This window comes from Otolemur garnettii, unplaced genomic scaffold (genome assembly GCF_000181295.1).
Source record: "Otolemur garnettii isolate 467f Iridium unplaced genomic scaffold, OtoGar3 scaffold00023, whole genome shotgun sequence".
NCBI lineage: Eukaryota > Metazoa > Chordata > Mammalia > Primates > Galagidae > Otolemur > Otolemur garnettii.
Window position 1 is genome coordinate 6,729,797 of NW_003852418.1, and position 16,004 is coordinate 6,745,800.

General features: G+C 53.5%; 1 protein-coding gene across 4 annotated transcripts in view; it reads left to right on the forward strand.

Moving 5' to 3' along the window:
- Positions 1-16,004, forward strand: part of HNF4A (hepatocyte nuclear factor 4 alpha) — a 67,260-nt gene that overhangs the window by 35,369 nt on the left and 15,887 nt on the right. For 2 of the 4 annotated variants that reach the window (XM_003787617.3, XM_003787618.3), the window contains exons 1-5: positions 2,103-2,333; positions 6,025-6,199; positions 7,337-7,431; positions 13,237-13,343; positions 14,055-14,210. In XM_003787617.3, coding sequence (XP_003787665.1) covers positions 2,219-2,333; positions 6,025-6,199; positions 7,337-7,431; positions 13,237-13,343; positions 14,055-14,210 — 648 coding nt within the window. In that variant the 5' untranslated portion in view covers positions 2,103-2,218. Of the gene's footprint in view, positions 1-2,102; positions 2,334-6,024; positions 6,200-7,336; positions 7,432-13,236; positions 13,344-14,054; positions 14,211-16,004 lie in introns of those variants that run through there. The other 2 variants (XM_023511900.1, XM_023511901.1) reach the window with 1 other exon arrangement.

Genomic DNA, 16,004 nt, shown 5'->3' on the forward strand with positions numbered 1-16,004 from the left:
GCCTGGCCATTTTTTGGTTGCAGCCGTCATTGTTGTTTGGCGGGCCTGGGCTGGGGATTCAAACCCGCCACCTTAGGTGTATGTGGCTGGCGCCTTAGCCGCTTGAGTCACAGGCACCGAGCCCTCCCTTAGAATCTTGTCCTGGTCAACAAACAACTGGGCGAGGATCACCTCCCCTTTTTATAGATGGGGAAATTGAGGCCCTGAGAAGAGATGGGATTTCAGCAAAGCCATTTGAGTAGAGAAAGAGCTAGTTCCTAAACCCAGGTCTCCTGACGCCAAATCTAGCCTCTCTCCTCCTCCAGAACAATTGCTCTGTCTCTCCTCCCCCCTCAACCCCCAGGAAACAGCACTGCAGGGTTATCTTGGCTCCAGGGGTAGGACAGAGGGAGAAGAATAAAGCTAAGCTGGGCAGAGAAAGGGCTCTATGGGAAGGATGGTCCATCCCCCAGACACACACCCCTCGTCCCCTCATTTACCCACTCAGCAATCCGCCCACCCATTCACTCATTCATTAATTCACCTTTCACCCACTCGTTAATTCACTCAGTAATTCACTCTGTCTCTAAGGCACTCACTGCTAATTCACTCACTCATCACTGGCTCTCTCATGGCTGTGTTCACTCCTGCTCACGGCTGTTATCAAGTCCCTCCGACCTGCCCCTCCAGCTGCAGTAGAGAACCCAGTCTCAGGCCCTTCCACCTCTGTCCTCGCCCTCTACCTTCTGTGTCCCGACATTACCTCCAGCTAGATTGGGAGTCCAGAAGGTGTCTGCATGACAAGATAATGAGGGTTGGAGGGGTAGCAGGGGTCCTCAAACTTTTTAAACAGGGGGCCAGTTCACTGTCCCTCAGACCGTTGGAGGGCTGGACTGAGGGCCCCAGGACGAGTTGGCTGCTAAGCAGGACAGGCAGTGGCAGCAAAAACACCCGGCGGGCCATAGTTTGAGGATGCCTGGGTAAGAGGGACAGGGTGGGCAATGAGCTGAAGAAGGGCAGGACCAGCTGCACGATTTTGGAAATGCACAACCGCTTGTTCAAAAATCAGGAAGACTTTCAAGATGGCAGCAGCAGAGCATTGAACCAAGCCCAGGGGCTCTCTAAGGTTGGGGCTCGATGTGACTGCACAGGTGGCTCTCCCATGGAGCCCATTCTGAATGGAGGAGATACATGGGGGACATAAAGGATGGAAAAGGAGACACAAAACGGAGAGAGTGAGAAGGAGGGGTGGGCACGGGCCAGGCACTGTCTGGTGTTTTCTTTCTGCAGTTGCACTCACTGTTCAAATCACTCTTTGAGATTGATTGTACATTTCACAGAGAAGGAAACTGAGGCTCAGAGGGGGAGAATCATTTACCCAAAGTCACGATTAGTACCGCACCTGAATGCAAACCCAGGTCTGTGGGGGCTGCAAACCTCCTCTCCGCCTGTTCTGGGGGAGGGGGGGAGGGACAGGGAAATCAGAGATGGAGTCTATCTGGGCTAGAGCAGCTGGGGGCTGTGAGGGCTGGTGGGGACCATATTGGGATCAGAGGGAACTGAGGGGAGGACCTAGAGGTGAGTCTGACCCTCCCAAACCTCCAACCTGTTCTGCTCCCAGGGGAGGTAGAAAGACAACTCCCAGAACAAGCATCAGAAGATGTGAGTGTGAGGCCTGGGATTTGGATTTCTAAGTCATGGGCCATCAGGTAGCTTTATCTCTGCAAGAACATTGCAGGTCGAAGTCAATGATTTAGGAAGTTATTGAAATCAGATGTCTTGGAGGTGGGCTGTCAGGGTCTGATCATATCAGTTACAATGCCGACTTTGGGGGACAATGGCTGGGGGGTGGTTGAGTTAGGGGTCAGACAAGTGCTGGGGAGTTATAGACCCTGCCCCATACAATCGATAAGTGAGCATTGGTGAGTTAGAACCCCAACACTCATAATTGGCACCCCAAGTGTCAGCCAGAAACCAACAAGCAGCCAAATCCCTGCAGCCCCGCCCCAGCTATCCACCAGAGAGGGGCTGATTAACCATTAACCCCTACCCCTCCCCAGCAGAGCCTCCACCCCTTCCAGCGGCTAGGCCTAGACTCCCAGCACATCCTCCCAGAGGACGGTTTGAAACGAAGGCAGAGAGAGAGAGGGTACCTGGGAGGGGGCCAGGGCTCAGCCCAGAGCCTTTGGGGTGGGCATCGTGGGCAGGGGAGGTGGCCGAGGTGTGGAGGCAGGGGAGAATGCGCCTCTCCAAAACCCTCGTCGACATGGACATGGCTGACTACAGTGCTGCGCTGGACCCAGCCTACACCACCCTGGAGTTTGAGAATGTGCAGGTGTTGACGATGGGCAATGGTAGGTGGGGGCAGGAGTGCCCAGGTGTGCCAGTGGGGGCAGGTGTGCCCAGGGAAGTGGCTCTTTGGCACTTAACTTTGAGGTAGGAGGAGAATGATCGAGAATGGTAGATCGGTCCTATAGGCTAGCACAGGTGTTGCCAAGTGGAGGAGACGTGGCCAAGTATAATGATGAAAGGCTTTCGGGGTGACAGGAGGCCTGGAAGGGCAAATTTCCAGAAAAACAGATCCCAAGTATTCTCCCTCTGCCCCCTGCCCAGTCCTTCTGGTCCCTGTTACTTCACAGCTCCTCTGCTCCGTACAGTGACACGACAGTTTACTCCCTCTTTGCGTCCAGCTTCAGTAATTCAGCCCAACATGGCCCCTTCCTGAACCCCCCAGGCCTAAGGTGCAGAGAGATGGGAAGGAATATCCTGTCCCTAGAGATGGTGTCTGGAGGCACACCTGCATTTCAGAGTGTCTTTGGGACTTTCCTAGGGGAAATGGGAACTTAGAGAACATGGGGTTTTCAGGAAAGGTTTGCTAAGAAGCAGCATGTATGTCGTGTGTGTGATTGTGTCAAGTACGTCCCTAGGTAAGGTGGTTTGCATATGGGCAAATGCGTGCCTTTGGGAACACGTTTGGGGCACTTTTTGCGTTCCTGTGTCTGCATGTGCTCATTCTGTATCTATTTCCATATGTACTTGTTGATTGAGTGGGCCTGTGTGTGCATCTCTGTGGAGTGTCTGTGTCTTGCTTGTGTGTGTCCATATGTGCTGTGTGCCTGGCATTGACCTCGTGTGTTCAGGGATGGGCTTGTGTGCCCTGTGCTTTCTGCATCTGTATCCTGTGTGGACGTTTTATCATGTGACCATCTTTGTGCCTTCTGTTTGTGTGTGCTGTCCCCTCTCCGGTGTGCACAATTGTGCAGACCCTACACGGACGTTCTGATCTCACCTTTTGCAGGATGAGGTTGACATCAGCAACGCATCTGTTTGTTTCAGCAGATTTTGCTGCTGGTGCCTCCCCAGGTTTATTCCCCTGCTCCAACATCACTAAGATCACGTCTGCAGGGTAGGCCGCTCTCCTCCACAGGAGGTGGGGGAAGGGAGGCAGCGTGGAGGCCAGGAAGGGCCCTAGCAGGACCCAGACCAGCCTCAGGGGAGGAGGCAGCTCTTCTGTGGCTCAGGGGGTGGCTCCAGATGAGGCTTGGAAGCTGGTGGTCAGCACAGCTGGAAAGGGGAAGGAGCCACCAGGCACTGGCTATGGTCAGTCTCACCAGGGGCTTTTCTGCCCCTGCCATCCACTCACTGTGGGACCTGGGCATGTCACTTCCTCTCTCCTGGCATCTGTATTTTCTACAAAATTAACTTCATTTCCCCAAGGCAGGCAGCTTTCAGGTGTGTCAGAGGCTTGTCTGAGGGGCTCAAGAGGGAAACACATTGGAAATGGCAAGCAAGCTGCTACTGCGCTAGGCAGGGTGCCATGTGTCCCCGCAGGGACAGAATGTGCTGTCACACTCCTAATCAATGCCCAGCCCTGGACTGTTCCCTGGGGCATCCCCATCACCCCTCCAGAGCCCAGGAACCATGGGCTCCTAAGGAGGGGACAAGCTCTTCATTTGGGGGGTCCCAAAGACAAGGCGGCCTCCAGCTCTGGCTCAGAAAGATCTGGGCTGAAACCTGGCCTATATCCTTCCTACCTGAGTGAACAGGGCAAACCATTTTCCTCATCTATAAAATCAGGGTAGAGAATAGTGCCTGCCTCCCAGGGCTAACCAGAGGATAAGTAAGATAAGATGCCTGAGCGCTTAGTCCTGGGAACTGGTCCTGGCCCCACGTGGATGGGCTCAAGGACTCTGTCTCCAGCAGAGACTGTCTCCAGCATTCCTCGCTGGGGTTTGAAGTGGTCTCCGAGTCAGGGTTATGTGAGGTTGTCCTCCGAAGTACTTCCCAGACTGGTGGCTGGGAAGCTCCAGGGAGATCTCCTGCCCATGCCCCACGCCCAATACAGCAGCAGCCACGGGGGCTTCTGGTTTGTAAAGGGACCCAGGGGACACCTTGACATAAACCCCGAGGCTCTGCTTAACAGCGGTGTGAAGACCTGGGCAAGTCACTTGCCCTCTCCAAGCCTCGGTGTTGCCCCCTGAACAATGGGAGTGGGGAGCTGACCTCAGGGGGAGATGATCTACATGGCAGCACCCAGCCCACCCTGCCCAGGAGGTGGGGGCTCCTTCCCCAGCCTCTCTCTGAATGACCAGGAGTTGTGGGGTCAGCTTCTCCGGGGGTTGGGGGAGGAGAGGCTGAGGGAGAAAGGCCACCAACACGGCTTAACAATTATCCCCATCTCCGGGAATAATTCACCAAGTGGAGGGGGCTGCACTCCCGGGCACCTGCGGGAGTCTGGGGTGTTCCGCCAGGCGGAGGCAGAAACGCGATGCCGCAGTGTCTCCTTGTGCGCGGAGCCTGGAAATTCTCCTCTGCAGAAAAGTTTTCTTTCACAAATGCCGATACATGCTTACTACCTGCCAAGCACTTCACGGGTATTGATTCCCTGAACCCTCCTAAGAACCCTAGGGGGTTATCGTGTGCCCAATTTTACAAGGGGAGAAATGAAAGCACAGAGAAGGAGACCAACACAGCCAACATCACACAGCTGAAGAGTGGGCAAGCCGGGATTTACTCCTGGGCCAAGGGCTTGTGACTTTGTGTTTTTACCTGCAAAGCCAGGGCCCTCTCTAGTTCTTACCTGATGTCCCCTTCGGCAGCTGAGGTCAGATTCAGGGTGTCTATGAAACTCTGTGTGTGTGTGTGTGTGTGCACGTGTGCGTGCACGTGTGTGTGCTGTGCAGTGTGCACGGACACGCATTTTTCTGTCCACAGTATTTCTCATCTTCCCCAAAGGGTCTATTCTTGGTGGAAGATTTGCTTACAAACAAGGGGGTTCAGCTGCTGATGTTTAAAAAAATATTTTACAACAACCAGATCATTCAAATTGATGCTCTTTTTATACCTGAAGAAAGTGAGGCCCAGGGGAAATTGAAGCAAGGGAAGGGAACTTGCCCACGGTCACCGGAGAGTTAGTGGCCGTGTCAACATTAGCACCCAGCCCAAAGCCTCCTTTGCCGCCTGCCTAGGATCCCTCTCCCCATATCTATATAGATGGAATAGCTTCTGCCCCCAGGATAGGAGATGTTCGAGGCTGCCATGACCCTCTTAGGAGGGGAAGTGACTGTCCTTGGCTCATGTCCTCCCTGTTCCCCAGAGTCTGCAGGGCCCCTGGGCTCCAAGCTGAGATCCACTGGGCCCTGGGCCCTCGGTAAAGAATGAGGGAAAAGACCTTGCTCTAGGGAGCAGTCAGGGAGCATTTGTTCTTTCCACAGCCGCCTCTGCTCAGTTGGGGGCGACAGGGGTTGTATCCACCCTGGGAGGTGACCAGATCTTCGTTCCTCCCCAGAGAAAGCCTCCATTTCAGGGAGAAGCAGATGCTCACAAATGACTCTCTGAAGACAGTGTCACCACCATCCCCATTTCTAGATGAAGTTCCAAAAGGCCAAGTGCCTTGCCTGAGGCCACCGAGGGGAAGATACAGAGTGGGAAGAGCCCCCCGTCCTGGCTGGGGCTGAAGCCCTGGAAAGACCCCTCCACGAGCCTCCTGTTGGTCCCTGCCTTTCTGCCCACCCTGAGGCCTCACTCCCTTTTCTTCTGGCGCAGACACATCCCCGTCAGAAGGCGCCAGCCTCAACGCGCCCAACAGCCTGGTTGTCAGCGCCCTGTGCGCCATCTGCGGGGACCGGGCCACGGGCAAACACTACGGTGCCTCGAGCTGTGACGGCTGCAAGGGCTTCTTCCGGAGGAGTGTGAGGAAGAACCACATGTACTCCTGCAGGTGAGGAGACCCGGGCGGGGGTCTCGATTTCTATAGCTGGGAAATGGGTGCACTTGGGCTCATGTCCCCAGAGTCTGGCTTCTCCCTGAGTAGGTCCCAAAGGCATCTGCACTTTTAGGCCTTCAGTGCTTTCCTGGTTTCTTACGTTTGTGGAACATGTATTCCAAGAACCCCACTTACTGATCATAAAGCCATTGGCCACCCTTTAATGAACACCTGCCATATGCCAGGTACCATCCTAAGTCTTTGCATGTATTTTACTGTCCCCATGAGCACGTTGTTAATTTTCCCGTTTAACAAATGAGGATCCATGAGGCTTAGGACCAGGCTTCCTCTTAAGCTTGAGAGGATGGGCCCATCCTCTAACCTGGTGCTTTTTCTGGGACAAATGGTCGATTGGCCCCAGGTCTTTCCACCTACCCCAAAGGCTTCCTGAGGCCTTGGAGAGCCATCTTCCGATGCCATTCTAGGTAACAACCATGAAATCCTAGGAACTTTCAGCTGTGAGCACTGGCCATGTGCAGAACCCGTGCCCCATCCATGTGTGATCTCATCTCATCTGTCAACACCCCTCTGGGATGGTCACTGTTGTTATTTCCATTTTATAGATGAGGAAGCTGTGGTTTGGAGGGCTGGGCTTTTGCCCAAGGTCACTCTGTTTGATTCAGTGGCAGGGCCAGGGTGGACACTCAGGGCCCCACCCATAACCACTGTGCAGTGCTGCCTCCACTTCCTGCCTCCTCCAGAGAGAGGCTCATGTGGATCGAGTCCTGACCGCAAGCCATGCCCAGGAGCCTGCCGTGGGGGCTGGTTTTTATAAGATGTGGTGGGAATAGCCGGGCTCTGGTACTCAGGAGGCTAAGGCCCCCAGGTTGGCTCTTCCTCCAGCCAGCTCAGTGACCCATGGCCACAGGTTACCTCTCTGAGCCTCAGTTTCCCCATGTTTAGCAGGACGGGATTGGACTCTTAGAGAGTCCTAGGACCTCTCCAGCTCCTGGTCGGTTTGCATGAGAACTCCGGGGATGAAGGGATAGAGCACGGAGATTGGGGGGTCCACCTGATGGCCGGGGGCCCTAGTTCTGTCCTAAGAGAGGGAAGTTGTTTCTTCTCCATCCAACCATCCAAAGCCCTCCCCAGATTTAGCCGGCAGTGCGTGGTGGACAAAGACAAGAGGAACCAGTGCCGCTACTGCAGGCTCAAGAAGTGCTTCCGGGCTGGCATGAAGAAGGAAGGTGAGCCCCGGCCCTCCCCGCCCCGCTGCCCCACCCACACCTGCGTCTGGACAGTCATTTACAACTGTAGCCACACTTTATGACTCAGTGACAGGCCCCGGGGTGACTGGCTAATGACTGAGAGGAGGGAGGGCGTGGAAATCTGACCATGGGGAGCGGCTGGGCTTGGTCTTGAGAAAGATTCGGAGATAAGCACCCACTCTCAGCTACTCAGGCTCCCAGCAACCACCACCCCACCTGCCTGTGCCACTGCCAGGCAGCCTCGTTGGCTGTTTTTTTCTTAATATAATACATGTATTCCAAAGATCAGGAAAAGTATGGAGAGTGACATTGCAAACATCCAAGTACCCACCACCTTTGACTTCACAAAGGTGACAGCATGGGGAGCCCTATTCTTTAACTTCCCATCCCAGGGACAAGTGCTCCTTCAGACATGAGAACAAGACCCCAGACTTGTCCCAGTCGCAGGAAGAAGGGGAGAGCGGAGCTGGACATTCATTAAGGTCTTGCCCTGGGTAGGACTTCTTCTGCATTTGATAGCTCCTCTCGTTCTCATGTCACAGTGGAGACTATTTACAAGCCCCCTGTCCGTGGATGAGGGAACTGAGGCCCACAGTGGTTAAGTGACTTGCCTGAGACCCCACAGCTGGTCATTGGAAGACCTGAGGTCTGAACCCAGAGCTTTGTGCTATTTGGACAACACCTCGGCACTGCCTACTTTATGCCCTGCACACCCCAGGGACATTTAAAATTGTTTTCAGCCCCAGTGGAGGAAGCAAGAATCTTTTAACTGCTTCTCAAAGTAACTTAAATTCATTTTCAAATTTCTTCCTTTCCTTCTCTCAACTCACCTTTCCCAGCTCTGGGATAAGCCCCCAGACCAGCTCATCTGCGCCTGTGTCACTAGCCAAAGCCTAGGTCTAACCCTGTAAGCACACCAACCTGCACACGCAAAAACACACGAGCACATACCCCACCCCAGAAGAAGGAACCTGAGACTCCATCTGCTGCAGGCCCACAGGAGGGAGGGCAGGGGAGGCTGCGGCAGCTCCCCCATCCCCTGTCTCTGCCTCTGAGCCCCTATTTCTTCTGCTGCCCCTTCCCTCTTAAAAAACGTCTGTGTCTCATCCCTACAGGGCCTTAGTTTCATGAGTACTGTGGGAAGATCTGGGCTGGCTAATTCTGATGGAGTAGGGAGTAGTCCCCAAGGCCCCCTGCTCCCTAAATATGGCGATTCTAACACCCAGGCTGCTCGTCCAGGGGGAGCTTTTCAAACTGCAAATTCCAACCCAGCTCTAAGTGGGGCTGAGCCTCTCTCACCCACTGTCACTTCCACTCTATGTGATGAGTGGTGTTATGAATGGCAATATGATGCATATGTGAACGATTGGAGCCAAGAGAAGATTAAGAACTATAGTCTAGGCTTGGCACCTGTGGCTCAAGCAGCTAAGGCGCCAGCCACATACACCTAAGGTAGCGGGTTCGAATCCAGCCCGGGCCGCCAAACAACAATAATGGCTGCAACCAAAAAATAGCCGGGCGTTGTGGTGGGTGCCTGTGGTCTCAGCTACTTGGGAGGCGGAGGCAGGAGACTCGCTTGAGCCCAGGAGTTGGAGGTTGCTGTGAGCAGTGAAGCCATGGCACTCTACCCAGGGGGACAGCTTGAGGCTCTGTCTCAAAAAAAAAAAAAAAAAAAAAAGAACTATAGTCTAAGGGCCTAATGTTTTTTGATTCTAATAGTCAGTGATACTATTATCCCCATAGCCTCAGGTTTTAGGCATTGATTGTCCAGAGGTGTTATCCAGGGGGCATTGTGTTTGAGAGAAAGAATCTCTCAGGTTGAAATTTCAAGCCTGGTCACAGGCAGGTGGGCGAGTGGTTGGCAGCACCTGAGCAGGTGGTTACCTACCTGGGCTGTGTATGGCCTGGTCACACACATGGCCAGTTTTTATATATGTCTCTTGTTAAACATCCAGAGTCATTCCAAGTGTGTAACTTTAGGGACGTTTCTGTGCCTTTTAGGCTACAGTTTCCCCATCTATAAAATGAAGGGGCTGGATCATGCCCCCTTCAGCCCTATGGTGCTTTTCCATGCTCCCTGACCTACTTGCCCGAGTACACACGGTCCACCATGATGGGAGCGTTTGTTCCCTGGTCTCCCACTGAGCTGCTGCAGGGCCACCAGGTCCCATACATGGCTCCTGGATGGGGAATGAGAGCGCCAAGCCATTCAGCCTTGGCTTAGCCTTAACAATAGCCATTTGCTTCTTAGGGAAACTGACACTCTGCCAGGAGGATAGGGAGACTTGGCCCGTGGCAAGTGAATGTGGGCAAGTAAACATTGGTGCCTATTTACATGCCTGGGTTAACTGGAAGATCATGACACATGCAGTCTCTTGGTCGCTTTAGTGAAGGGACAGGGTGGCAGAGTGTTCAGCTGCCACTGTGGTTAAGACCATGGGAAGTTAGGATATCACTAGCTCCACTTAAGTCTTCCAGACCCCAACACCTCTCGTTAACCTATTAGGAAGTTTCCAAAGCCAGAGAAAGTCTCACTGATTAGGAGAGTTGGGACAAATTCTCATTTCTTTTTCTTGATGACCTGAGGAGAATTTGGGGATTGAAACGTAGTCCCTTGAGGACCAGAAACCATGAGCTGGAAATTTAGGATTTATGGATCAGCTAGGTCTAGAAGAGAACATCAAACCTATGCCCTCATACTTTATAAATGAGGAAGCTGAGGCCAGAGAGGTGTGATGTGTCAGGGTGGAGTCAGGATCAGAACTCAGGCTCCCATAGCCCAGCAGACACCAGGCTCCCTGGAGTAGAACTTGGGGTGATCAACTTGGGAGATGTATTCTCTGGCCTGGATTCCCGAATTTCTCCACAAGGACCACAAGGAAGGGCTCCAACTCTCATAGGCCTATACATCTTGGCCAGAGGATATCCCACAGTGGCTGAAGGGGCTCCCTGAAGGGGTAAAGACTCCAGAGAGAAAGCTGGGTGTCAGTGTGCCAACAGCAGGCTCTTTCTTATGACCCAAGGGCAAAGAGACAGACACCTGCCTGGGCCTCAGCTGTCAGACCCAGAACAAATACCTGGCTCCCAGCATCAAAAACTCAGCCACCCAAAGAGTAGGACCAGGGTTGCAGGAGGTGAGGGTAGGCTGGGGGCCATCTGATGCCACCTTCCTCAGAAGTGCTAGCCAGCTCCCCCCAGGCCCCCAGCCAGGGGTTCTCTGGAAGACAAGCTCATCTCTTCTCCGCCTCTACCCAGGTCGGTTAATATTCAATAGAAGTTACATTAGGTCCCCGACCCTGCTAATACTGAGCAAACATTTGGAAAACATCATTCCGTGACTGAGCTCGCGCCGGGCACTGATAACACTCGCCTAACCTTGAGGAGCTCTAGCGGCAGCTGCTGACAGCAGGCCTTTCATTCCGCCCGCCGGCCACTTGGCGCCCTGGGGTGCGGGCGCTGGCAGGGCTGCGTGGGAGGGGTGGAGATGGGTGGGGCGGGCAGGGCAGTGGGGCTCTGAGCTGCCCATGCAAGCAGTGAGTCTCTGCCGGAAGACCGCTAACCCTGGGGTCTCTGTTATATCCCTCTGACCCTTGGGCTCAGTGTAGATCGACTTTTATATTCAACACTGGGTGAAAATCAAGAGAAAGTGGAATTGCTGGGACAGCAGTGTTCATGGAGAGATAGGGAGCTTGTAAGAAGTAGGGTTAGAGGCTCGGTGCCTGTAGCTCAAGTGGCTAAGGCGCCAGCCACATACACCCAAGGTGGTGGGTTCAAATCCAGCCCGGGCCTGCCAAACAACAACAGCTGCAACCAAAAAATAGCCGGACGTTGTGGTGGGCGCCTGTGGTCCCAGCTACTTGGGAGGCTGAGGCAGGAGACTCGCTTGAGCCCAGGAGTTGGAGGTTGCTGTGAGCTATGATGCCATGGCACTCTACCCAGGGGGACAGCTGGAGGCTCCTGTCTCAAAAAAAAAAAAAGAAGTAGGGTTAGAAGTAGGGCTAGTCTCACTCACCACCTTCTTTCACTCAGCAAATACTTATTAAGCACCTACTGTGTGCCAGGTTCTGCCTAGTTGCCATGGCTACTACGGTGAACAAAAAAGATGGAGTTCTGGCTTTCTGGAGTTTTGCTCCTTGTACAACAAACAGTAGAGAAATTAACGAATAATTCTACAATAAGTGGCTTGAAGACAAACAGAGTGGGAGCAGAGCATGGCAGGCATACCAGGGCAGACAGGGTGGCCAAGATGGGTATCACAGAAGGCAGTGTTTGTACAGAGATGTGAGTGTAGAGAAGAGGCCACTGAGTTGGGGAAGAGAATCCTGGCAGAAGGAACAGCACCAGCAAAGGCTCAGAGGACAGGTGTGCAGCTGTGTCCAGGAGGTAGGCAGGTTTGGCATGGACAGGCCATCTAGGACTTGTGAGGTGGGGAGGCAGTAGTTTTGAGCCGCGAGGGACATGACCTGGGTGTGGATGAAGAGGTCCTTCTGTCTCCTGAGAGGTGCACAGATAGGAGGGGCAAGGCCAGAAGCCCCGGGAGAAGGGCCTGTGCTAAGCTGGGAGAATGGGGTGGGAGAGCCAGAGAAGCAGAGAATGATGCCCAGCCTTCCCATGCCTGAGATAGAAGAGAGTGCAGGGAGCAGGCTGGGAGGAAAAAGCTTAAAGATGGGGAAACTGAGGCCCAAAGAAAGGACTCAATTCCTAGCAGCACACACAGAGTGTGGCAGATTCTGGGCAGGAGCCCAGATCTCCTGGAGCCTGTCCTTCCCCCTTCATGCTTCAGCAGAGCTCCTTCCTCTTGGATTCAAAGGGAGAGAGAGGGTCAGGACAGTGGAAGGACTGTCCTATACATTAGGCTGGGATTGACCCCTGGTGGGCCAAAGCCCTGGGTCCCTGAGTGCCCGGGAGAGAGCCTAGCAGTGGGGCAAGAGAGAGACGGAGCCTGGCCTTGCTGACTCTTGGGAACACATGCAGCTCCAGCTGATGCCGGAGGCCACCAGGGAAGGCAGGGGCCTCAGATCCCCTCATTCAGGACTCCCTGTGCTGTTTCCACATCCCCCAGACCAATTGGTTTTGTCTGCTTTACTCTATTCCATGTGGAAAGAAAAGGACCCTTTTCCAGAACAGAGCTTCAAAATCTGTCGTGTGGGTGGTGCCTGTGGCTCAGTGAGTAGGGCACCGCCCCAGACACTGAGGGTGGGGGGTTTGAACCCTGCCCCAGCCAAACTGCAACAAAAAAAATAGCCGGGCGTTGTGGCGGGTGCCTGTAGTCCCAGCTACTCAGGAGGCTGAGATAAGAGAATCACTTAAGCCCAAGAGTTGGAGGTTGCTGTGAGCTATGGGCTATGACGCCATGGCACTCTACTGAGGATGACATAGTGAGACTCTATCTCAAAAAAAGAAGAAGAAAATCAATCATGTATCAATCCCCTTGTCCATGCCCAAAACCTCCCCAAGCCCTCTGCCAAGCCATCGTTGTCATGCACATCCCTGGTGACAGGTAGATCATTCCTGCAGCCTCCCCATTGTGCAGAGGGTAGTGCTGGTATTGGGAAGTTTCTCCCCCAAGCTAAGTTAGACACCATCTTGCCTCATTCCCGCACGCTGATGTGGCCTCTGCCCTCCATCTGCTTCCAGCCTTGTGTCTCCAGAGCAGCCCTGTAGTATTTCTTTCTGGGTTGAACTCTCTCCTCCTTTTCCTTGACCACTCATTGGTTCTGGATGCTCCCAACCCCCTCACCCCATCCCTGCACTCCCTCCTCACCTCTCTCTGCCTCCTCACAGCTGTGCAAAATGAACGGGACCGGATCAGTACACGCAGATCAAGCTATGAGGACAGCAGCCTGCCCTCCATCACTGCACTCCTGCAGGCGGAGGTCTTGTCCCAGCAGGTACCAGGATGCCCGTCCCACTCGCCTGGGAACCCCCAACATTGAAGAAGAGCTCATCCCTCCACCTCTGTCTTCTGCAGCCAGGCCTGGAGCAGTGGCTACCCCAGCAAGAAAGCTGAGTCCAGTGTCACGTAGCCGGTCTAGTAGCAAAGACAGGACTCAAACCAGGGTCTGGCGCTCTGGTTCACTTTCTAGTTCACCCTCCTGCCTGCATCCTGCAGGCCAAGCAGAGTCTCTGCTCTCACTCAGGGCCTGAGATCAGCTCAGCCCGAGAGAACAGAGCAGTAGGCCAGTGGACTGATAGCAGTGTCAAACAGGCCCAGCTGGCCCCTGGCTATGTGACCTTGGGCAAGTTGCAGCCTCTTTCTAGGCCATGGTTGCATCATCTATCAGAAGAGAAAGAGAATTTTCCCCTGCTTCTTCTCTGAGGCTGAGAGATTCCTTGGGGCTCCACAGAGCTGGCAGAGGAAGAGGCTGGAGGCTGGAGGCTAGCAGCTGTGGAAGGCCAGAGGGAGCCCATCTCCCTCCTGCCTGCTTAGTTCCATCAGCCATTTCTCCCAAGCTTCCTTCAGAGCTGGAAGGTTCCCACACACCAGCTCTCTCCACCACCCCTTTCTATACAGAGAAACTTGGGGGTGGGGGTGCTCTGTGCAGAGGACAGAGAGTGCCAGAGGGCCTGGCCATCCTCAGCATTTTTCTCATCTCCTGCAGATTAACTCCCCCATTTCCGGGATCAATGGTGACATTCGGGCGAAGAAGATCGCCAGCATTGCAGACGTGTGTGAGTCCATGAAGGAGCAGCTGCTGGTGCTCGTTGAGTGGGCCAAGTACATCCCTGCATTCTGTGAGCTGCCCCTGGATGACCAGGTGAGAATGGACCTGGAGGTAGGCAGTGAGCCAGGGTCTGTTGTCCACCTGGGACATAGCCTTGGATTAGTCTGATTTTCCTTAACAAAACACACATAGTGCTCACATGTGCCTGGACGTATTTAAATGCCTTTATTAACTCATTTAATCCCTCCAACGACTCTCTGAGGTAGATACTATTATTGTTCCCATCTTACAGGTGAGGAAAGTGGGGCACAGAGAGGTTAAATAACTTACTCAAGGTCACACAGCTAGTACCCAGTACAGCTGGGATTAGAGCAACACAGGGAAGCTCCAAAGTCCAGGCTCCAAACCAGAGCACCATACACCACTCCTGGGGGGATGTTGACAGCGACCCAGGGCCAGGGATCAAGAGATTTGGGTTTAAACTCTGACTCTGACACTGGTTCTTTAGGTGATCCTGGACAAATTACTTCCTCTCGGTTGGCCTCAGTCTTCTTATCTGTAAAGTGGGAAATAGAAAATTCACTCCAGAGAATGTCACTGGGAGGATCGAGGACATTACTCTGAAAAGTGCAAAATCACGTAACAGAGACCACAGCTGGCCTCTCGAAATGGTAGTTTCTCCCCTTCTATCCCACCAAGACGGCTTAACTCAGCATTTTGTTTTCCAAAGGACATTCTTTGGAATACTGACAATGTCCCAGGAAAAAAAAAAGACAGGGCTGAGGGGAAGTGGCATGTGTCTGTGGACGATGCGTTTCTGAGATACCACACATGAAAGCTCCTTACCAGAGCACCCCGGTAGACATGTTTCCTCCCTGGAGTGAATCACCTTCCTGACTTTGGAGAAAGCTTACCAATTGGCACTTCTGTGCACGATACTGACACTGTGTGCCAGCCACTAGAACATCTAAGAAGCCTTGAGGTCCAGGCAGCATTTAGCTTTGTGGCTGTCAGGGCCTCCCAGACTCCTCTGGCTCCAGACTCTCCTGGAAGCCACAGCAAGGACACTCTGTGAAAGCTCAGCCCCGCATGGGGGCTGGACCCTGGCCCTCTCTCATGCTTCCTCCCTGTCAGGGGAGTTGACAGGGCAGGGATCATCTTGGTCAGTGTGCCCTATCTTCTCCCCTGCTCCTCGAGCTGTGGCCATGGTCCCCTCTGCTGGAGAGTCTGCATTAATGTTTAATCCCTCTTGTACCTTCCCAGGGGCTTAGCAGGGCAACGAGATACCCCCAAGCTGAGCAATTGTTAACCTCAATTTCCCACCCAAACTTTTCTGGCTGGGGCTCAGAGCATTCTCAGAGAGCAGTGATGGGTGGCCAGTAACACGGGACAATCATTAATCCCCCCACCTACCTGCCCAACCCCCCCAGAACAGCTGCCATGTTGGGGGTTAAACCTGGGACCAGGAGGTTGTCCAGCTCACCATTCATGGTATACAAAGAGCTCATCCTGCCCAGCATGAGTGGGTACACCTGGCATAGCTGGGGTATTGGCCTCTAAGGATACCCCAATTCTGTCCACACTGTCCCAGGAACCAGCTAATTTGTTTTAGACATCAATCTGTTAAGACCTAGAAGACTAGGGATGATCAGATAAGGGGATTGAGGCCTAGAGAGAGAAAGCCTTTTGTCTACAGTTGCACCACTGGGATTCAAATCCAGCTGGAGACCCAAGGGGGTGACTGACAAAAGCCTTGTGCAGCACTAGCATATACTGTGCAGCACCAGCATATACTATGCAGCACCAGTGTATACTGTGCAGCACCAGCATATACTGTGCAACACTAGCATATACTGTGCAGCACCAGTGTATACTGTGCAGCACCAG